A 23,309-nucleotide genomic window follows, 5' to 3' on the forward strand; every position below is an offset into this window, starting at 1 on the left:
CCAGGCCAGTCCGGGGGGGGGGGGGGGGGGGGGTTTGAACTATGGCTGCCATTAGAGCTCTACAGCCCCAGGGCATGGGCTTGCACTATTACTCCTGCCATGCTTAGTCACTGCTAGAAGTAGTCTTAGCATAGCCCCAGGGGTAGGTTCCGAAAGGGACAGCAAGCAGAGCCATCAGCAACCTAAGCCCCCTAGCTGGATCCCCAAGTGGTGGGCTTTCATGGCCACCCCACTAGCAGAAACTGTACTCAGCTGGGAATAATAGAAATTTCCTCCTGAGAGTAATTTTAAAAAAAATTCCTGACAGCTCCCCCACCATGAAACTACAATGAGGACTTTATAAAAAAAAAAAAATTATTTCTCATGTGCCATGAGTCTAGCAATAAGCAGTTCAGGGCTGGTACAGCCAATCAGAGAAACCACTAAGGTGGAGCCTTGAGTTCAGGCACCACCATCTTTGCCTGTAGCTTCTGCCTCCTGGTCACAAGGTAACTTCCTTCCAACCCCAGGCATTGTATCTATTTTCCAGGCAGAAAGGAGGAAGGACCAAGGAGAAAGAGTGATGATAACAAGCATGGGACTGTCCCCTTTTCAACAATTCTCCCAGAAGCCACACCAGTGGCTCTGCCTGTCTGCCATGCACCAGGCATATGGAACATTCCTTCAAGAAAAAGAGAGAGATCTGGACTTTTGGGGTTTTGTTTGTTTGTTTTATAGTTAACAAGTTGAGCAAAATCCAGGTTCTGAGAGTTAAGAAGAAGGGGGAGTGGACATAGAGGCAGCCAAGCACTGTCTGCCACACTGGACCATAAAGTCCCAAAAGAGAATCCATATCCTATGGGTCACCAGCTCTGATCACAAACACCAAGATTGGAAATGAAAAACAAGACGACTGAGAACTCCTGGCACTGCATTTGGAAAACATATTCCCGAATGACTCGAGTCTTAAGAAGTCGTCAAAATGGAAAGACAGTATTTAGAATTGAGCCATGATAAGTAACAAAGATGACCTATCACACCTTGTTCAGTAACTTAGCATTTAGAGGGATATAGGTGGCCTTGGGTATTTATATCATGAGAAAAAAAACAAAACAAAATTAACAAGCTTGGGGGTCCACCTTAAGAATGCAACATAAAGGCAAACCCAAGTTCACATGTTGGTATGATCTCTCTCAGATGGAGTTCTCCTGTGAGTAGTTAAATGAAGAGCCACACCTGAAGGCATGGTCATTATACTAACAGGAACCCCACTGTGTGTCCTCACATGTAAAACACAAGGATGGATACTTGTGAAGGCTTTCACAACTTTTTCTGTGTAAAAAAAAAAAAAAAAAATGGCAGCTTTCTGTGCAGGTATACAGTTCCTGTCCTGATTCTTTTGAGTTGAATAAAGTGACTTGTGTCAGAAGGCTGTATTTACACCATTTTCCAAGGGCTTCCTACATAAGGTTCTTTTAAAACAATGTTTTTAACTATGGCCTGGGGTTCAATCCCTGGTCCGGGAACTGAGATCCCACATCAAGCCACTGCTTACCACGACCCACAAAAACATATACTTAAAAAAGAAACTAATTATACTTTGAATCCTCAATAAAGGATATTTGTGGGGAGAAATCCAAATATAGGTGGTGTGCTAATGACATTTTATTCATGTTACATTTCATGAGTTATTAATATTTTGATAGAGGAAAATGTCTGTCCAAAGAAAGTTCACAGCTAGCTTGAGTTTCCATGTGTCTTATTCTGTCCTGGACTATGTCTTCAGGGATGTTTATTATAGAAAACATCCTTGGAACAGAGGGCAGGTGTTTGCTGTCCAGTGTAATTGAGTTGAGTCCTCCCTCTGGGGCAAAGATCAGGCAGGTTTGTCTGCAGCTCATTAGAAAAGCTTGGGGTTCCTCAGCTGTGACACAAACCCACAGCATGTGGAGGAGCTACCTGGGCCCACTTTACATCACCCCTCCAGAGCAATCTGGGAGTTAAGGGGAATTGACAGGATCATGAAGTATATGCCGCCTGCTTCACTGTAATAAAGCCCTTGGTCTCTGACCCAGAAGTTCTGGTGTCTTTGGCCAACATCCATGAAACTGTGGCAGGCTACCTAGTTAGCTTGTCAGTAGGGAAAATTCTCAGATCTTCCAGTTCTTGACCTCTCAGTCCTCAAGATCAATGGTAAAGAAGTCTTTAGTCTGCAGTGGCTCATCCATAAAAGAAAATTACAAACAAGCAAAGAGATTTAAAAAATTGTCCAGAAACAAAAGCGGTTGACAACAGGTGAATCTAGGTGAAGGCATGAACTTTGGGGAAATTGCCCCAACTATGGGCAATTATGAGGCTGTCAAATCCTAATAACAAAAGAACGTCAGGACAAAGGTAAATTTGCAGGCCAATCTCACTCAAAGATGCAAAACTCCTAGCTAGCAAACTAGGAAAAATGATATGTAATAGATATGCAATGGCTGGAGTTACCCAGAAATGCAATGTTACAATCACTGCGGAAAAAGCAATTCAAGTGATTCACATACCAAGTTAAAAAAAAAAAAAGTTACATGTATTCATTCATTCATTCATTCATTCAACAAATACTTATTGAGTGCCTACCATGGGTTTCCACCATTGTGCTAGGAGTTTTGAAATACATCAGTGAACAAATATTATCATCTCAGGAGATGTGGAACAGACATTTGATAAAATTCAAATTCATGAGAAAGAACACTAACACCCTAGAAAGAGAAGGGAACTTTCTTATCCTGATAAAGTTATCTATGAAAATGTTACAACGAACAACACATTTAAAAGAGAAAATATGAAAAGAATGCCGTTTAAGATCAGGAAGAAAACAACAGTGCTCAAGACCATTTCTCATCCATATGGTTCAAGCCCTGGCCAGAGACAGGCAACAAAAGCATAAAAAAGTTAATAAGGATTAAAAAGGAGTAAACAATATCTGTCAGTATTTGTAGATATGATTATCTGTAGAAATCCCTCAAAAGATCTTCGAATCAGTATGAGATTAAGAATGCAGCAAATTTGCTACAAGCAAACTCAATATACAAAGACAATTCTCTATGAGGACCAGCGAAATGTGAATACCTCTAGGCCTTCTCCAGGAACCTTAAACCTTGATTTAGTTGGAACTACCCAAAGCCTATGAAAGAAAACCATTTGATGTCTCACAAAAAGTCCAAAAAGACTTCTAATGAACACAAGGAAAAGAACCAAATTAAAAAGTACATCATGGAAACTATGAAATAAAAGGAGGAAGACCCTGAAAGAGATGACATTGCCAAGATAAATACCCCACCTGGATCCCAGTAAATGACTTAAAGAGTATTATGCTCTTTAGATCATTCATTCACCTGCAAAAGGATTCATTAACAACTGGATGCCAGCATTTGAGAAAATAGATTGTGACTGTCCTCTATGAGAAACACCACATTGCAAGGATGATGTCACAATTGAGTACTTGTGAGTATATCCTACAGTTATGGAGACTGTAGCCAGATTTATCAAAATGAATGCACAGTGGAAGCACCTTTGATAACAGCTCTAGTGAGGTACAACTTACATAAAATTCACCCATTTTAAATGTACCATTCAAGTGATTTTTAATCAACCTGAGTTGTGCCACTCTCAGAATGAAGGAATTCTAGAACATTTCCATCAATCCAATAACCCAGAAAATGCCTCCTGCCTCTTTAGTTAATCGAGTTCCCTCCACCAGCCCAGGCAAATGCTAACCAATTTCCTTTCTGTTTTTATGGCTTTGCCTCTTCTGGATATTTCAGGTAAATGGGATCATACAGTATGTAGCCCTTTATGACTGCTTTCACTCACTGAGCATAATGTTTTCCAAAGGTCATCCATGTTGTAGCATGTACCAGACCTTCATTCCTTTTTATTGCCAAATGATTTCATTGTATGTATAGTTATATACAAAGCTCTTGATTGGAGCCCTGGGAAGGACACTAGCCTATCAGGTCATGTGATGTGGGCATGTGTGAAGAAGGAGAAAAATCTACAGTCTTACTTACTAGGCTGTCTGCTCAGCAGTTAAACAGTTGCCCAAGTTTAATGTTAGGTTTGTTTGTTCGTTTTCCAGTCGAATTGCTATTTCTATTAAGGGAAGACAAAAGTGTTTCCATTTCTACAGTTTACAGCTCTGGCAAAATCAATATGATTTTTTGTGGAACTCTGTGAGCTTATTGTTAAATGAATATGGAGAAATAAAAGTTACAGAAGACATAAGTCACACTTGTAAGAACAAGTTGTAGGAACCTGCCTCTTGGATATTAAAAAAAAATAGTTATGAAATTATTAAAGATGGTGCTATCTTGATGCAGTATTAATAAACTGACCAGAACTGAATGGAAGGGCCAGAAACACAAAAACATGCACACAGAAACAACTTCTAGGACTTGACTTTCTGATTAGAGCTCTAGGAAAATTGGTTGCCTAAGGGAAAAAATTAAATTAAATCAAATCAGAGTCCCCCTGCCACTGATACTACATATAAAAATCAATAATGGATAGGAAACTATCCCAGAAGACCTTTCAGAAGACGAGCAAGTAGAACATATTTATGACTACATGTCATTGTCCCAACTCAATCAGCCAAAGACTACCAAGAACAAAACCTATAATCTGACAAAGTCAGGTTTACCAGATTGATGCAACAAAGGAGACCACACACCCGAGGAACCAAACAAAGGAAGACACATAGATATGGTAGGATTCGGGGGAAGGAGAGCATCTAGGTGACAGTCAAATGAAGTAGTATTTTGATAGGCTTAAAGGACTATAGGAGTTAAAATCAATCTAACAGATATCAGACAATATTTAGAACTAAACCAAAATTTTAAAAAACCTTAGATCAAAACCCACGTAATGTAAACAAATGGGGTATTTAGAGGGATAGCTCTAGACCTAAATGTTTATGTTCAAAAATACAGACAGAAAATTCATGAGCTAGATCTCCAGACTCAGGCTAGGACCCGGATAAAAGCAATCCCACATTCTTCTCATTTACACAGCTTCTCACCTTGAATTGCCTTGTGCAATAGTTAAAAGCCCCAGCAGAAAGCTTCCCCACACTGAAGATAGTCACAGAGTTGCTCTCGGGTAAGATCCATGAGGACTTGCTTCCCTGCCTCCACTCCTAGGACTTGTCTTCACTGTGAGTTCTCACATGTCTCCCATGTGATGGATGCCTACTGGAAAGTTCCGCACAGTCATTGCATGGCTATGTCTTCCCCCCGTATGTACCCTCTTGTGGGGATTCAGCTTAGCGCTCCTACTGAAGGCTTTTCTGCAGTCACTGAATTGGTGGGGCTTCTCCTCAGTATGGGTTCTCACATGCACCATCAGATAGAACTTCTGGCTAAAGGTTTTGCCACAGACCCTGCACAAATGGAGCTTCTCCCCAGTGTGTACTCTCTTATGCACAGTCAGGTCACTGTTCCTGATGAAGGCTTTTCCACAGTCACTGCATTCATGTGGTTTCTCCCAAGTGTGCATCCTCTTGTGTATAGCGAGGCTCAAGTTGGATCTGAAGAATTTCCCACACTGGCTACACTTAGATGGTTTCTCTCCAGTGTGGGTTTGCTCATGTGTTCTAAGAGACAAGTAGCAACCAAAAGCTTTCCCACACTGAAAACATGTGTAGGCTTTCTCATCAGCATGAGATTGCACAGGGATCCCAAGGGATGAAGGATAACCAAATGCTTTCCTACATTCTTTATGTTCATTGCATTTCACTCCTGTGCAATTTCCCTTTGGCAAAATAAGGTCAGGATTCCTTCTGATGGCTTTTCCACCCACTCTGTGTTCATGGGATTTCTCTCCAGATTGTGTTGGTGCCTGTTGATTAAGGGATAAGCAGTAACTAAAGGCTTTTTCACATTCATTGCACTCATGGGAATTCTCCCCCATAGAAAGTATATACTAACAGAAAGCAAATTCCTACATTGGAAGTCGCTACCATTTTGGGCAAACCTCGCCTGCCTGCTTATATTCCTCACAAGCATCTTATCATAATAAATCTATTTCTTGTCTATCACTTAGTCTCTCACTGTATTCCTTCTGTGGTGAGACACAAAGAACCTGAACCTCAGGAAGTCCAGACATCAGAACCAAAACCCCCAACAAATATGAAGTATTCTTCATTCCAGAAAAAAGAACTACCAGATCCAGTCCCAGGACCACTAAACACCAACTATGAAGAAGAATAAAAACTTGCATCTACCCTGATCCTTACCTGTGGCCCTATTTTCTACTCTCAAACTACAAAACCACTTCCTCTTCACTCCCAGAGAAGGGAATAGTTTTTAGGGGATTTGCCTGGCAAAGCAATAAAGCTACTCCCCCCCCCCAAAAAAAGTTGCTATCATTTTCAGAGCATATGTACTGCTTCCGCCCTGTTTGAGTTCAAACTGTGTAGGGGAAATGCTCTACTACAAGGCTCCATCACAGCCACATTCAGAAGGCTTCCTACGTACAGGTTTTTTTCTCCATAGTTGTTTAAAATAAAAACTGGGATTTCCCCTCATGGCACAGCAGAAATGAATCCGACTAGGAACCATGAGGTTGCGGGTTCGATCCCTGGCCTCGCTCAGTGGGTTAAGGATCCCATGTTGCCATGAGCTGTGGTGTAGGTCGCAGATGTGGCTCAGACCTGATGTTGTTATGGCTGTGGCATAGGCTGGCAGCTATAGCTCTGATTGGACCCCTAGCCTGGGAACCTCCATATGCCATGGGTGTGGGCCTAAAAAGCAACAAAAATAAAAATAAAAATAAATTAAAGTAAAAACTGAATTATGGAGTTCCTGCTTGGCTCAGCAAGTTAGGAACCCAATTAGTATCCATGAGGATGTGGGTTCAATCCCTGGCCTCGCTCAGTGGGTCAAGGATCTGGCATTGCTACAAGCTGCAGTGTAGGTCAGAGATGCAGCTCAGATCTGGCATTGCTGTGGCTGTGGCTGTGGCTGTGGTGCAGCTCCGATTGACCCCTAGCCTGGGAACTTCCATATGCCATAGGTGTGGCAAAAAATTTAAAAAAAAAAAAAAAACCTGAATTATGTGTCAGTGCTCACTGTCTAAGTTATATTTATGGACATGCTTACTTGTGGGACTTCCCCATGAAATAAATACTGTAATCAGTTAAGAATATTCCCCAAATTCATGATACCCTAAGATTTTCTCCTGGGACACAACTTCTCTTGGGTAAAGGCCAATGGCCCCAAGTTGTCTCTCTAAGAAGTAGTGCTATTCTCTCCTGGCAACCCCGGGATTCTCCTGCACAGAATCAGCAATGAGTGCTCATAGGCCTTACCCCTTTCCTGCCAGTAAATGGTTTTTCCCAAACTTTATTCCACTTGGCAGTGGTCTCTTTGGTTTTAAGTTGAGAAATCTGGTCTGAAATGAATCAGAGGAAAAAAATATTTAAATTTTTGAAGAAATAAATGATAAGAGTGATCTGAAAAAAAATGAAGTTCCTGTTGTGGAGGAAAGGGATCAGCAGCATCTCTGCAGCACTGGGACGAAGGCTTGATCCCCAGTCTGGTGCAGAGGGTTAAGGATCCAGCATTATCACAGCTGCGGCATAGGTCACAACTGCAGCTTGGATCTGATCCCTGGCCTAGGAACTCTATAGACCACAGGGCAGCCAAAAACGAAAAATTAAAAGAAAAGGCAGCCAGATTTTTTTTCAAATACTGACCCTAAACATGAAAAGTCAGTGTGACAGGGACGAGTACACCAGCAGTTAAAGATAGACATAAGAAGTTCCCGTTGTGGCTTAGTGGTCGTGACCCTGAAGAGTATCCATGAGGATGCGGGTTCAATCCCTGGCCTCGCTCAGAGGGTTAAGGATACGGTGTTGCCGTGAGCTGTGGTGCAGTCCAGCAACTGCAGTTCCGATTTGACCCCTAACCTGAGAACTTCCATAGCTGGCAGGTGCAGCCCTAAAAAGCAAAAAAAAAAAAAGAAAAAGAAAAGAAAAAAAAGAAAAAAAAGACAAACTCCAAGATTTCAGCAACGTGTAGAATATGACAAGAATGGGAACGAGGTGGGGTGGGAATGTCAGGTGAGTTGCTGAGAAACAATTTTGCCAAGAATGAGATGGCTGCTAATAGTCTGAGAGAGGCTACTAACAGGCAAGCAAAGCTTAGGGATGTTGGAAAAATGGGCAGGTAGCACCCATGGAAATGTTCTGGAAAGAGGAAACAGGACAGCTTTCTCTGAGAGCAAAAGTGGGACAGAATGGAATTCCCTTTGTAGCTCAGTGGGTTGAGAACCCAACCAGTATCCATCAGGATGCAGGTTCGATCCCTGGCTCTGCTCAGTGGCTTAAGGATCCAGCATTGCTGCTAGCTGCAGTGTAGGTCAAAGATGCAGGGCTCCCAAACCCTAGAGCCCGTTGCTGTGGCTGTGGCTGTGGCATAGGCCAGAAGATGCAGCTTCCATTCAGCCCCTAGCCTGGGAACTTCCATAAGCTCCAGGTGCAGCCCCCCCCCCCCACATTTTTTTTTTTAATTTAAAAAAGTTCCAAAATGGGACAAAAAAAAGTAAGGGAAGTAGAAGCTTTAAGAGGAAAACTCATCCCAAGTGGCCAGAAATAACCTCTCAGACAAAATGACATTTGAAAAATTCCCTAAAAGAGCCCCTTTTCCCCAGCCCTCACCTGCACAGGTGTCTTGGAGGATTCTCTTCTTCTTGATCCTCAGCTCCTCCTGGGTGAGCAGGCTGGGCTTGCGGAGATGATACCCTGGCACGTGTGAAAGACACAGGAGGTGGGCGGCTGTGCAGGAACAAAAAGCAAACTCCCCCACAGAATGGGGCCAACACTTTCAGAAGATGCCCATGAGTGACCCAGGAGCATGCGGTACCCAGGACCCCAAACTCTAACTACTTCACAGCATACCCTACAGGGGTCAGGGAGCCAAGCTCAGAGACACACATCAGGAGCACGGAAGCTTCCAATTACTTGAAGAAAACCAAGTAATGGGAGCAGGAGGGATAAATTAGGAGTCTGGGATTAACACACACACTACTATATATAAAATAGCTATGGCCTTCCTGCTGTGGTGCAGTGGGTTAAGAATCCCACTGCAGGAGTTTCTGTTGTGGCTTCGCAGGTTAAGGACCCAACATAGTGTCTGTGAGGATGTGGGTTTAATCCCCAACCTCGCTCACTGGATTAAGGATCCGGCATTGTCACTGCTGTGGCTCAGGTTTGATCCCTGGCCTGGGAACTTACACATGGCCAAAAAAAAAAAAAGAGAGAGAGGAGTTCCCATTGTGGTTCAGCAGTAACTAACTCGACTAGTATCCATGAGGACTCAAGTTCGATCCCTGGCCTCGCTCAGTGGGTTAAAGGATCCAGCGTTGCCATGAGCTGTAGTGTAGGTCACAGACTCTGCTCTGATCCCACACTGCTGTGGCTGTGGTGGTGGCTACAGCTGCAATTCGACCCCTAGGCTGGGAACCTCCATATGTCCTAAAAAGAAAAAGAGAGAGATGAGGCCAGGCTTACTTACCCACTGAGGCCAGGTTCCTGTAGTTCTCCAGCATCACATCTCGGTACAGGATTTTCTGAGCAGGGGCCAGCAGGGCCCACTCCTCCTGGGTGAAGTCCACTGCCACTTCCTGGAAGCCATCATGCATGTTTGAGCTCACCAAGCCCCACCTCCATCCCTGTCCCAGGAGGGCAGGGCACGAGGAGGATGGCACCAAGGGATTGAGGCTTGGGAATTTCAGACAGGAAGGCGAGCCTGCCCTCAGCAGCCCCACGTTGCCCCGTCAGTGTATTAGCTCTTCCACACCAGGCTGAACTTCCCTCTCCAACTAGTCTGTGAACCCATGTGGCCTAGAATAAATACTTAGTACAGGAAGGAGTGATGTTCCCAAGAGTTCTTGAGAAAAAACCATCTTTCATAGCCTTGCTTGGTTTTCTATCATAGCCTAGAAGTGATTATTGAGCTAAAAAGGACAATGCACTGAACAAAGTTCATAAATACTGAAGCAATGAGAACATTCTCCAGGAAGTCCCTTAGCCACCATCAGGGGAATAGCGGGGACAAGTCCCAGTGGGGTTTGAGGCTCCAGGCCACTCACCCTTCAGGGAAAGGAACTGCCATGTTGGAAGGAGGGGGATTTCTGGTTACCTGTGACCAGGTTGTCAGCAGCCCTGGAGCCGTCTCTTCCGCCTCCATGTTCCCTCCTGGAGATAGACAGAGTCCTGAGCAGCCAGAGCTGGAGGACAAGAGAGGGGCTGTGTGTGATAGACCATCCCCAGATTCCACCCGGCACAAGCCTGGAGGCTGCTTCACAAGACCTTGCAGAAGACAAAGCACAAGCCCGCTCCGCCCCCACCTGCCCACAGGCAGATTGCCTTTTTTTTTTTCTTTTTCTCTCTGTGTTTCATTTTATTTTATTTTTTATTACTCAAATGAATTTATCACATCTGTAGTTATATAATGATTATAACAATTCAATTTCACAGGATTTCCATCCCATAACCCAAGCACATCCCCCCACCCCCCAACCTGTCTCCTCCGGAGACCATAAGTTTTTCAATGTCTGTGAGTCAGCATCTGTTCAGGCAGATTTCCTTTTAGGCCTTTCTCTCACAGGCCTGTCCCTAAAAGGTCCTGTCTCTCACAACCAGAAAGCCCATGGGAAAGGCTAGTAAACTCCTGAGACGATTGAGGGGACTCAAGCTTCAGAACAGTTTTGCAAGTCAACTGTCCAAGTTTATAAATCAAAAACAAGGGATAATGGAGTTCCCATTGTGGCTCAGTGGGTTACGAACCTGACTCATATCCATGAGGATGTGGGCTCAATCCCTGGCTCTCCTCAGTGGGTTAAGGATCTGGCATTGCCATGAGCTGTGGTGTAGGTTACAGGTGCAACTCAGATCCTTTGTTGCTGTGGCTGTGGTGTAGACAAGCAGCTCCAACTCCAATTGAACCCCTGGCCTGGGAACCTCCACATGCCGCAGGTGGGGCCCTAAAAAGACCAAAAAAAAAAAAAAGAATAATTCAATATTATGCCCCAAATATCTCAAACCCTAAAAGGCACTGCCAGTGATGCACAGACTTGGGGGCTTCTGGGGCTGCACTCCCACCTCTTCCTGGCCTTTGGAAGCCCTAGAAGAAGAAGGTCTCCCAGAAATAGTGGCCAAGGCAAGATCAAGCTCAGGAAGGGAGCTCAGTGGGGAGAAGGCTGGAGCTTGGTGACTGGGGTGTCTGGAGAGGAATGTGGGAGGAGAGGGAAGCAGAGCTGGATGAAGACGGAGGCAAAAGAGCATCTGGATTTATACCTATTGATGGGCTCAGCAGAAGAGTTTTGCAGAAGAAGGTTTCTATTCTTTTCTTTCCTTTTTTTTTTTTTTTTTTTTGGCCACACCGAAAGTTCCAGGGTCAGGGGGGTGTTCAATAACCATTCACTTACTAGAAAACCGCCATCACCATAATGAAAGCAGCTTCCCTATGTCTAACCCAACAAACAGTAGGTGCTCAATAAATGTTGGTTACGTGCCCGGGGCCAGGTATCGAACTCCTGTCACAGCAGCAAGCCAGGCCACAGCAGTGACAATGCCATTTCCTTAACCTACTGAGCCACCAGGAAACTCCGAATGTTATGTTCCAATTTATATTTTTTTAAGATTATATTGGCTGCTGTTCACAGGACAGAACTGGGGAGGGCAATAACAGAAGCAGGGGGCTGGTGAGGGGCAGCAGCAGGGCCCAGGATGCCTTGGAGGAGGTGAGAAGCAGCAGAGACATCCTAAGTGGTTAGTATGGTAAACATATCAGAGGAAAGATCAAAGGATTTTCTAGGGACTGGGGTGGAAGGTGGGATGGGGATGTGAACTGAAGTTTGGCACTTGCCATCAGTCTCTACATGGAGTAAAACATGAGCCACGGCAGCAGCTCAGGTTGGAGACCAGGAGCGAGGCACTGTGTGCTCTGGGAAAACTGGAAGAACAGGTCTTCAGATAGTTAGATGCTTTTAGGATCCCACATTGCTGTGGCTGTGGTGTAGGCAGGCAGCTGTAGCTCTGATTCAACCCCTAGCCTGGGAACCTCCATATGCCGAGGGTGCAGCCCTAAAAAGCAAAAAAAAAAAAAAAACTGCAAAGCCGCACTGACATTAGCAACACTGAAGGTGACTGGAGAAAAGCATGACACTGTTTGTTTTTTTCTTTTTGCAGCAGCAACTGTGGCATATGGAGGTTCCCAGGATAGGAGTTGAATCAGAGCTGAAGTTGCCGACCTATGCCACGGCCACAGCAGCACTGGATCCAAGCCACATCTGTGACAATTTGCAGTAACGCCAGTTCCTTGACCCACTGAGTGAGGCCAGGGATTGAACCCTCACCCTAACAGACACTAGTCGGGTTTGTTACTGCTGAACCGCAATGGGAACTCCCAAAAATGTTGCCTTATAATGCTTGATAATGTTTGCCTTACATTATTTCTAAAGATAAAATAAGATGGTCTAGAGTTCCCATCGTGGCTCAGTGGTTAACGAATCTGACTAGCATCCATGAGGACAGAGGTTCGATCCCTGGTCTCACTCAGTGGGTTAAGGAACCAGTGTTGCCATAAGCTGTAGTGTAGGTTGCAGATGCGGCTCAGATCCCACATTGCTGTGGCTGTAGCAATAGGCCGGCTGCTACACCTCCAATTTGACCCCTAGCCTGGAAACCTCCATATGCCACAGGTGTGGCCCTAAAAAAAAAGAAAAGAAAAAAAGAAAAAACATGATCTGATTATGTGACCACAGATCTGATTATGCCCCTTCCCTTAAGGACATAAGGTCTTCTAGAATACCTCCTCCAGTCTCAACAGGGAAGACCCTCCAACATCTGGCTCCAGGCAGCCTTCCGCACACCTGTCTCTTGTGGCTCAGCAGTAACAACCCTGACTAGTAACCATGAGGATGCAGGATAGATCCCTGGCCCCACTCAGGTGAAAGATCTGGTGAAAGATCTGGTGTTGGTGTGAGCTGTGTTGTAGGTCACAGATGAGGCTCGAATCTGGCATTGCTGTGGCTGTGGTATAGCCCAGTAGCTGCAGCTCTAACTGAACCCCTAGCCTGGGAACTTACATATGCAGAGGGTGCAGTCCTAAAAAAAATGAAAAATAAAAAATAAGGCAACATTATTGCAAGCTGCTTATAATGTGCCGAAGTTGTGGCCTGGAGTACATTAGTAAAATGGAAAATCAAAAAATATAATATAAAAATAATATAAATTTTAAATGTATGAATGTAAAATGTAAATATATATAAAAATAAGTAATATAAAAATATAAATAAAAATGTATAGATAAAAGCATATAAATGTAAAATGTAAAAAATGTACAAATATGTATAAATAAATGTAAAAATGTAAAAAATCTATGTAATATAAACATTAAAAATATTAAAATGGGGGAGTTCCCGTCGTGGCGCAGTGGTTAACTAATCCGACTAGGAACCATGAGGTTGCGGGTTCGGTCCCTGCCCTTGCTCAGTGGGTTAATGATCCGGCGTTGCCGTGAGCTGCGGTGTAGGTCGCAGACGCAGCTCGGATCCCGCGTTGCTGTGGCTCTGGCGTAGGCCAGTGACTACAGCTCCGATTCGACCCCTAGCCTGGGAATCTCCATATGCCGAGGGAGCGGCCCAAGAAATAGCAACGACAACAACAACAACAACAACAAAAATATATATATATATATTAAAATGGGAGTGCCTGCTGCTTTGGGAGCACTGAGATGCAGGTTCAGCCACAGCAACGCTGGATCCTTAACCCACTGAGCAAGGCCAGGGATCAAACGGGCAACCTCATGGTTCCTAGTAGCATTCGTTTCTGCTGCGCAAGAACAGGAACTCCCTTAAGAAAAATTCTTTTTTTTTTTTTTTGTCTTTTTGCTATTTCTTGGGCCGCTCCCACGGCATATGGAGGTTCCCAGGCTAGGGGTTGAATCGGAGCTGTAGCCACGGGCCCACGCCAGAGCCACAGCAACGCGGGATCCGAGCCGCGTCTGCAACCTACACCACAGCTCATGGCAACGCCGGATCGTTAACCCACTGAGCAAGGGCAGGGACCGAACCCGCACCCTCATGGTTCCTAGTCGGATTCGTTAACCACTGCGCCACGACGGGAACTCCCAAAATTATTTTTCGTCCAATTTCTCATCCATGAGTTTTGCAGGTCATTAAAAAAAAAATCCCACTTGGTCAAAACGCATCTCGTTTAAGGTTAGTAAATTCGATTTTCTGCTACTAATATTAGGAAAGCTGCTTCCTCCTTTTCCCAGAGAGTTCTGTTTTTAAGACATAAAACGTCATGTAATTCCCTTATACTTTAGGTTTCTATCACGCTTTAAATACAAGCATATGGTACCAACATTCACTTTAATAATATCAATATTAAGAGATCCCTATGTTCTAAAACTCTGCGGTGATTATAGCCTCTAGGAGAGTCGGAACTGACTTGGGAAGTACAGAGCTGAGTAATCTTAATGTAATTGTAAGACCTGTTATTTACGTTTTCACCTCCCTTTCGTTTTATTACACGTACGTATTTACACTGACCCTGGAAAACGGAGAAAGTATTTTTCCCAGACGAATTTATCAAACGTAAATAACTGAAAAATCTATCTTAAAACCTCACCTCAATGCCGCTCACAAAAGCAAAAATCCCGGGTAAAATTTTCTTGTACGAGGAGGGCAGAAAGGGATTTCCTTGATTAAAATTCACCAGCGCCTCTCACCCGAAAAACCGACAAAATGCCGAGGTCACGAGGACAGAAGGACACGGAGACTCGGTCTACACCAGCTTGTCCCCTGTCGCTCGAGACCTCGCCTCCGAAGCTTCAGGGCCCCGCCCCCGCAGAGACCCGCCCTCAGGAGCCCCATCTCCCCGCCCCAACTGAGCCCAGTCTCCCCGCCCTCGCCGAGACCCTGCCCTCTGGAGCTTCTTTTCCCCCGCCCTTAAAGAAACCCCACCCTCCCGAGCCCATTTCCCCGCCCTCGCCTAGATCCCGCCCCCTTGAGCCTAGTTTTCCGGCCCCAGCCGACCCTGCTCCTCTGGATCCCGGTCTCCCCGCCTTTAAAGAGACCCCGCCCCCCGGGGCACTGTCTCCGGGCCCTCTCCGAGACCCCGCCCTCCCAGTGGCGGGGCCGTACTAGTCAGTGCCAGAGGCAGGTCCCGAAGAAGGTAGTGGCGCTATAACGGAAAAGACGCCAGTCCTCCGAAAGCGAAAGGCTCAGAGCCCCGACCTAGGAAGGTCCTGAGGCGGCGGGAGGTGCTGCTACCGCGTCCTCCAGCCTTGGCCTATGCAGTTCTAGTGTCCCCCCCACTGGATGCCGTTGGTCCCCGCCTGGCGGGCTCCAATTGGGAGCCTTGGGGGCGGAGCCAGGCGAGAGGAGGGTGCTGGGGGGGGGGGAGACCACAGCTGTACAAAGTCGGTTGGGCGGGTCCTCGTGCGTGCCCTAGAAGGACCGTGCAGCCGGAGACTCAAAGAATGGTTTTTTCTGAGCTCTTGCAGCTTGGTGCTGGGACACAATGTTTCAGAACTGGTTTGTTATATACAGCAGTAAATAACCGATAAATCCCTCTTCACTATTCTTTATTTCCAAACTTTCTTGTCCTTCTCAAAAATGTTTCAAGTTCTTTGAACTTGTCTTAACATTTGTACATTAATCTTGGTGCTGTTAACTTCATTTCAATCTACCCAGTTTTTTGGTTTTTTTTTCTTTTTAGGGCCGCACCTGCGGCATCTGGAAGTTCCTGAGCAAGGGGTCGAATCAGAGCTGCACCTGCGGACTATGCCACAGCAACGCCAAACCTGAGCCACATCGACCACCTAAGCCACAGCTTGTGGTAACACGGGATCCTTAACCTACTGAGCAAGGCCAGAGATCGAACCGAATTCTCATGGATACTACGTAGGTTTCTTAACCCACCGAGCCACAACAGAAACTTCTATCTCGTTTTATATAATAAATAGTAGTGGATTTTTAGACATTCTATATGTATGTACATGTTTATATATTTTATATATGTATAATTTTTTGGTTTTAGGCAGTTACTATTGTTTCCCTGAATACTTTTCTTTCATTCATTCATTTAGGGAATGTTTGAGTCATGCATTCACAAAACTTTTATTTCAATTGGGGAGGAGGACAGATAGTAGAATAAATATATACAAGAGAACATGTCATACGTGATTGCCACAATGGAATATTCCTAGCACTTTTCCAAATTGCATTCAGTGGCGATTCATTCGATAATTTATTTTTAAAAACTTTTTTTTCTTTTTTGGCCACACCTGAGACATGTGGAAGTTCCCGGGCCAGGGACCGAACTAGCTCCACAGCAGTAACCTGAGCCACAGGGGTGACAACACTGATCCTTAAACTGCTGCACCACAATGGGAACGCTTTTAGGGAGTTAAAGTTTAAATTTTTCTTCAACTGGTTGTATCTTTCTATTAGTTTAACTCCTAGACACTGTACATAAACATCTAAATTTTCATTTCCATTTGATTATTATTGGGGAGTTTTGAGAGATGAGGGGCATGCTCTGATTTAAATCATAGATATAAATCAGAATATCCAGCTGGTAAAGTAGATACCTAAAAAAATACAAATTCATTTTTTTCCCTTATGAAAAATTCCATTTTTTCCCTTATGGTGAAGTGTAATACAAACGTTAGCAACTCCTCCTAATTCCTGTTATGAAATTATAATTTACATGGCAAATTTGATTATGTGCTGCCATCTCCTGGGAAACATAGGTATTACATTCTATCTTCAGCTGCTCTTGAAATCAAACATAAAACTCTGTATTGTAAAGTTCTCATTTTAAAAAAGCATTTTTCCAGAGTTTACGTTGTGGCTCAGTGGTAATAAACCCAGCTAATATCCATGAGGATGCGGATTCTATCCCTGGCCCTTCTCAGTGGGTTAAGGACCCAGCAGTACTGTGAGCTGTGGTGTAGGTCACAAATAAGGCTTGAATCCCAGATTGCTGTGGCTGTGGTGTAGGGCAGGAGGTGCGACCCTAGCCTAGGAACTTCCAAAGGCCGCAAGTGTGGCCTCCCCCTCAAAAAAAAGCACTTTTCCTACCCACTATACCTTTGGGTTCTAACAGTGCTTAGTGCTTGAGGGTGGAGTGGGAAGATCAGAAGAAACCCAATATCTAAAATGGTTGACCGTCGGAGTTCCCATCATGGCTCAGTGGTTAACGAATCCAACTAGAAACCATGAGGTTGCGTGTTCAATCCCTGGCCTTGCTCAGTGGGTTAAGGATCCAGCGTCGCCATGAGCTGTGGTATAGGTCGCAGATGCGGCTTGGATCCCACGTTGCTGTGGCTCTGGCGTAGGCTGGCAGCTACAGCTCCGATTCGACCCCTAGTCTGGGAACCTCCATATGCCAAGGGAAGCGGCCCTAGAAAAGGCAAAAAAAAGACAAAAAATAAATAAATAAATAAATAATAAATAAAATGGTTGACGGGAATCAGGCAGGATAGAGACTAGCAGAAAATGAGGTCAGAGAAGCAACAAAGTAAGAGCATATGGGGCCATCTGGGCAACTATGAGAATTTTGGGTTTTACTCTGAGTGCAGTAGGGAGTTCCTGAATGGTTTTGAGCTACAGCATGGAATTTTTTAGTGTGATTTTTTCCTCACCCACAGCATGGGGAAGTTCCCAGGTCAGGGATCAAACCCAAGCCACAGCAGCGACCCAACCCACTGCAGTGATAATATGGATCCTCACCCCACTGAGCCACCGAGGAACTCCAGGATGTAATTTTTTTTCTTTTTCTTCTATGGAATTTCCCGGCACCAGGGATCAAATCCAAGCTGCAGCTGTGACCTATGCCACAGCTGGGGCAACAGTGGATCATTAACCTATTGTGCCAGGCCTGGGGATCGAACCAAGCCTGCCATAGAGACAAGCCAGATCATTAGTGCTACTATTGTGCCACAGTGGGGACTCCAAGGATGTGTATTTTTTAAAGCTGTCTTTTGTGTGATACTATAATCCTGATGACGGAGATGTCTGGACAAGGGTGGCAGGCAAGGATGGAAGGGGTGGGACAGTGCTCTAGTATGAGAATTGGGGCAGAGCCATGACTATCTGCTGATGGATTTGATGTTTGGGGGCAGGGTGTCAAGAATGACTCTGAAGGAGGAGTTCCCATCTGTGACTCAGAGGTAATGAATCCAACTAGAATCCATGAGGACAGGGGTTCCATCTGTGTGGCCTTGCTCAGTAGATTAGGGATCCGGCATTGCTGTGAGCTATGGTGTGGATGATGAACACGGCTCATATCTGGCATTGCTGTGGCTGTGGCTTAGGCCTGTGGCTATAGCTCCGATCCAACCCCTGGCCTGGAAACTTCTATATGCTGCGGGTGCATCCCTAAAAAGACGAAAAAAAAAATGACTCTGAAGGAGTTCCCACTGTGGTACAGTGGGTCAAGGATCTGGCATTGTCTCTGTAGTGGATTCAATCCCTGGCCTGGCACAGTGAGTTAAGTCTCCAGCATTGCTGGAGCTGTAGCATAGGTCAAGGCTGCAGCTTGGATTCAATCCCTGTCTTGGAAACTTCCATATGCCATGGGTGCAGCCAAAAAAAAAAAAAAAAAAAAAAAAAACAGACTCTGAGGATTCTTGTTAGTTTTGCATTGTGAAATAAAAATAATTCTGGGGGTTCTTTTGTGGCAGAGCAGTTTAAAAGTTAGGCATTGTCACTGCAGTGGCTCTGGGGTGAGGGTTTGATCCCTGGCTTGGGGAACTTCCACATGCCTTGGGCACAGCCAAAAAATAATAATAATAATTCTGGAGATCAGTAAAGAAAGACTTAATTTAAAACGATTATTGCAAGAGGGAGACTGACCAGATCTGCAAGCATCTTGACAGTTAGGCAGAAAAAGGCTCTTCTTTTGTTAGGGGAATAGGTTTCTCCCCCAAGAATATCAGAAAATGGCTTTGCATTTAAGTAGGTGACATGTGGGAGTTCCCACTGTGGCTCAGCTGGTTAAGAACCCGACTAGTATCCAGGAGGATTCGGGTTCAATCCTTGGCCCTGCTCAGTGGGTTGAGGATCCAGCATTGAGCAAACTGGATCTGGCGTTGCTATGGCTGTGACATAGGCGAGCAGCTGCAGCTCCAACTGGACCCCTAGTCTGGGAATTTCCATATGTCACAGGTATGGTCATAAAACAAATGAACAAATAAATTAAGAGGCAACATGTAAGTGGCTGGCATCGGCTTTGACTGATGAGGCATCTATTTCAAAGATATCCACCTCAAATAAACCTGTTACCAGCTGCATAACACAGTTACTAGCTAAACAACCCATTAGAAATCAGATTGCCCCATCCATGAATGTCACCTTTTAGAGAGCCCCGAGTAACCTAGAAAACTACTTGAGTGATCACACTTTTCTATGCCTGCACCCTGGTTTCTGCTTTTATGATTTATTTTTATTTATTCACTTATTTAGGCCATGCCTGCAGCATGTGGAAGTTCTCAAATCAGGGATCAAATCTTGCACCACAGCAGCAACCCAAGCCACTGCAATGACAATGCCAGATCTTTAGCCCATGTGGCACAAGGGAGCTCTCCTGCTCTTATGTTTTAAATTGACCAATACAGGAGTTCCCATCATGGTGCAGTGGTTAACGAATCTGACTAGGAACCATGAGGTTGCGGGTTCGATCCCTGGCCTTGCTCAGTGGGTTAAGGATCCGGTAGTTGCCATGAGCTGTGGTGTAGGTTGCAGACGCGGCTCAGATTCCGAGTTGCTGTGGCTGTGGCATAGGCCGGTGGCTACGGCTCCGATTCAACCCCTAGCCTGGGAATCTCCATATGCCATGGAAGCGGCCCTAGAAAAGGCAAAAAGACAAAAAAAATAAAAATAAAAAATAAATTCACCAATACAGAATGAACCCTCAAAACACTAGGCACCCCACCTTTAGCCCCAGTAAAGGGAGAACCTGAGTCCATGCTTCCTCTTTATTTCTCTCTCTCTGAGATCTTAGGCATATCCCTGTTCTTTAGAGAACCTATGACCAATAAACTGTATTTTCAGGAAATTCCCTTGTTGCACAGCAGGTTAACGATCCAACCTTGCGGCAACTGTGACACAAGTCTCAACTGCCACTCGAGTTTGATCCCTAGCCTGGGGACTTCCACATGCTGAGGTAAAAGCAAAAAAAAAAATGTTTTTTCTCCTTTTTATTTTTAGCTTTTTAGGGCCACACCCAAAGCATCTGGAAGATCCCAGGCTAGGGTCCAATTGAAGTGGCAGCTGCCAGCCACATCCATAGCCACAGCAATGTGGGATCCAAGCCGTGTCTATCACCTACACCACAGCTCACAGCAATGCCGGATCCTTAACCCACTGAGCGAGGCCAGGGTTGGAACCTGAATCCTCACGGATCCTAGTGGGGTTCTTAACCCACTGAGCCTCCACAGGAACTCCAAAACTTGTTTTTCCAAAGTTCTTTGATGATCGTTGCTGAGGTGTATCTTGGAATTGTCATTGAAAAAGTTTAATTAACAGTCAATCTAAGAGAGAAATAATGAATTTTATTCTAGCCAATCTGAGGATCATAACCTGGGAGAGAGTCTTGCAGAAAGCTCTGAGAAAAGTTCCCATTGTGGCACAGCGGAAACGAATCTGAGGTTGCAGGTTCAATCCCTGTCCTTGCTCAGCACAGTGGATTAAAGGATCTGGCATTGCCGTGAGCTGTGGTGTAGATCACAGATGTGGCTTGGATCCTGCATTGCTGTGGCTGTGGTATAGGCCAGCAGCTGCAGCTCTGATTCCACCCCTAGCCTGGGAACCTCCATATGCCGCAAGTGTGGCCCTAAAAGTTCTGAGGATTGTTCCACCCATTAGAAGTCAAAGCACAGTTACATATGTTTGTTGGAGACAAAGGGCATACATCAAAGCCACATGCCTTGAATTTACACAGCCCAGATCTGCACGTATAAGGTGAATAGTGGGTCAATGTGACCTTTTATAGGATCAAGAAAAGAATGTTATCTCATAAGGAGTTCCCTCGCTGGCGCCAGGAGAAAATTGCTCTTTACAATCAAGCAGGTATTTCTGTGACCTCTAAGGAGGTCTGGGTAATGTGTCACACAGATGCACATTGCATCCAAAGGGGAGGAGAGAGAATCTTACGTTTAATTTTTTTTTTTTTTTGTCCAACTGTTACCGAAACTTGGCTTCTGTCCACCAGTGCTGAACAGAAATGTGGAGACAGACTTTTGGGTGAAGGAGAAAAGAATAGCATATATTGCTTCGCAAGGCAAAGGAGACCATAACAGGCTAATGCCTTAAAGACTGCGCCCCCTACTGGTAGAGAAGACAGGATGTTCTTACAGTTTGGGAGTGGAAAATGGGACTGAAGATGAGGATCCGGTAGGTTCAAGCTGGTGTTAAGTGGCCCTGGGAGTGATTCTAGTGGTCCTTCTTCTTTCTGGAATGGAGAATGCTTCATTGAGTAGTTAACATCTTTCATTTGTTGGGGGTTTTAGTTCTGCAGAAGAGCTCAAAGGGATGTGTATCCGGGAGCTCCCCTGTGTCTCAACAGGTTAAGAACCCAGCTAGTATCCATGAGGATGAAGGTTTGATCCCTGGCCTCGCTCAGTTGCCTTCCTCACTGGACTGCTAATAGGAGTCTGTATGTGAAGGACTGAACCCAGTGCCAGACATGTAATAAGCACTCAATAAATGTCAGCTAGGAATTCCTGTTGTGGCTCAATGGGTTAAGAACTTGACTAGTATCCGTGAGGATCTCGGTTGGATCCCTGGCCTCCCTCAGTGGGTTAAGCATCTGGCATTGCCATGGGCTGTGGTGTAGGTCCAGACTCGGCTCAGATCTGGCATTGCTGTGGCTGTGGTGTAGGCTGACAGCTGCAGCTCTGATTTGACCTCTATCCTGGGAACTTCCATATGCCACACGTGTGGCCTTAAAAAGAAAAAATAAATTGTATTGCATCACAATTATAGTAAGAAACCACAAGGGCCAGTGCACACAGCATTGGTTCTGGTTGAAGAAATGTCTGTGGAGGCCCCCCACCCCAATTAGTCCAGGCCTAGCTGAGTGCCCCAGGCATTGCTAGCTGATAGCATCCCTGTCCATAGGCTGGGAGCAACGCATAATAGGTATGCATCTCATTTAGTCTGAGCAAGGGAAGAAACTCCATTCCTCTGGCTTCTTGGGTCCTTGTAGGAGGAATTTCAGCTAAAGTGACAGTCCTGACCCCTCTCTACACAAACACACCCACACATTTTATGGGTTTAGAAGAAGGAACCGAGTTTGCACCCTGCACAACTTTCTCTCTGACTTTTGAAATCTGCTGGACCCCAGAAAGAGGGTATTTTGATCAAGCCGAGGCCATGTGATAAGCATCCACAGGAGCCTTGTGGTTGACCAGCTGTGTCATGCCCAAGTAGCTTTTGGCACATTTAGGGGTGAAACATCAGAAAGCCCACTGGGCTGCATAGTGAAGCCACGTGTTCCAATCTGCTTTTATCCAACACGAAGCCAATGTTTTTTCTTTATCGCTGGTTCCTGTGACTGGTCTCAAACTCAGAAGGGAAATGAAGAGATGCCAATGATTTTTTTGTTGTTGTTGTTCAAAATCCCAACAATACCTGCTGTATAGCACAGGGAATTATATCTAAACATTTGTAATGGAACATGATGCAGGATAATGCACTTTGCTATACAGCAGAAATTGACAGGACATTGTAAATCAACTGTAATAAAAAAATTTCTTTTTAAATCCCAATAATAGATAGCCATCTAAAAGTTGTTGCCTGCCATCTAGTTCTAGAAAGAAGTCCCTAGCCACTGCAGGGTCTGACTGACCTTCAACACACCCTTAAAAGGGTTCTGGGCAGGAATGAGACACTCTGTGCTCTGGGAGAAAAACTGGCAGAACAGGTCTTCAGAAGGTTAGATATTTTCAAGAGAAAACTTTTTGAGCCCAAATTCTTCCATCTCCTCTTTTTTTTTTTTTTTTTTTTTTTTTTTTAAGGGCAGCAGATAGAAGTTTCCAGGCTAGGAGTTGAACTGGAACTACAGCTGCCGGCCTACACCACAGCCACAGTGATACAAGATCTGAGCCTCATCTGAGACGGACACTGTAGCTTGTGGCAATGCTAGATCCTTAACCCACTGATCGAGGTCAGGGATGGAACCCACATCATGGTTACTAGTTGCATTCTTAACCCACTGAGCCACAACGGGAATTCCAGCTTTTTATTATTGACTGTGTTATAGAGGT

The 23,309-nt window shown here is 44.9% G+C and overlaps 1 protein-coding gene across 2 annotated transcripts; it reads right to left on the minus strand.

Annotated features, from left to right (window-relative positions):
- Window positions 1–4,215: 4,215 nt before the first annotated feature.
- On the minus strand, window positions 4,216–14,813 carry LOC125125665 (zinc finger protein 177-like). 2 transcript variants are annotated; one of them, XM_047776974.1, is made up of 5 exons: window positions 14,663–14,813; window positions 10,164–10,251; window positions 9,537–9,645; window positions 8,681–8,764; window positions 4,216–5,859 (listed from the first exon to the last, which is right to left on the minus strand). In XM_047776974.1, exons 2-5 carry the CDS (start codon window positions 10,209–10,211, stop codon window positions 5,828–5,830), a joined length of 273 nt encoding a protein of 90 aa, XP_047632930.1. In that variant the 5' UTR covers window positions 10,212–10,251; window positions 14,663–14,813; the 3' UTR covers window positions 4,216–5,827. The 2 variants fall into 2 exon arrangements, with proteins under 2 accessions (XP_047632930.1, XP_047632929.1); XM_047776973.1 differs by lacking the exon at window positions 4,216–5,859 and adding an exon at window positions 7,177–7,413.
- Between the last annotated feature and the right edge of the window lie 8,496 nt (window positions 14,814–23,309).

This window comes from Phacochoerus africanus, chromosome 4, assembly GCF_016906955.1.
Source record: "Phacochoerus africanus isolate WHEZ1 chromosome 4, ROS_Pafr_v1, whole genome shotgun sequence".
Classification (NCBI taxonomy): domain Eukaryota; kingdom Metazoa; phylum Chordata; class Mammalia; order Artiodactyla; family Suidae; genus Phacochoerus; species Phacochoerus africanus.

Coding starts and splice junctions, on each gene's coding strand:
- LOC125125665 (XM_047776973.1), bottom strand. CDS start 10,211: ATGGAGGCGGAAGAGACGGCTCCAGGGCTGCTGACAACCTGGTCACAG. Junction 9,646..10,163: donor TGCTGACAACCTGGTCACAG/GTAACCAGAAAT, acceptor GATGGCTTCCAG/GAAGTGGCAGTGGACTTCAC. Junction 7,414..8,680: donor CCTCCAAGACACCTGTGCAG/GTGAGGGCTGGG, acceptor GATTCATTTCAG/ACCAGATTTCTCAACTTAAA.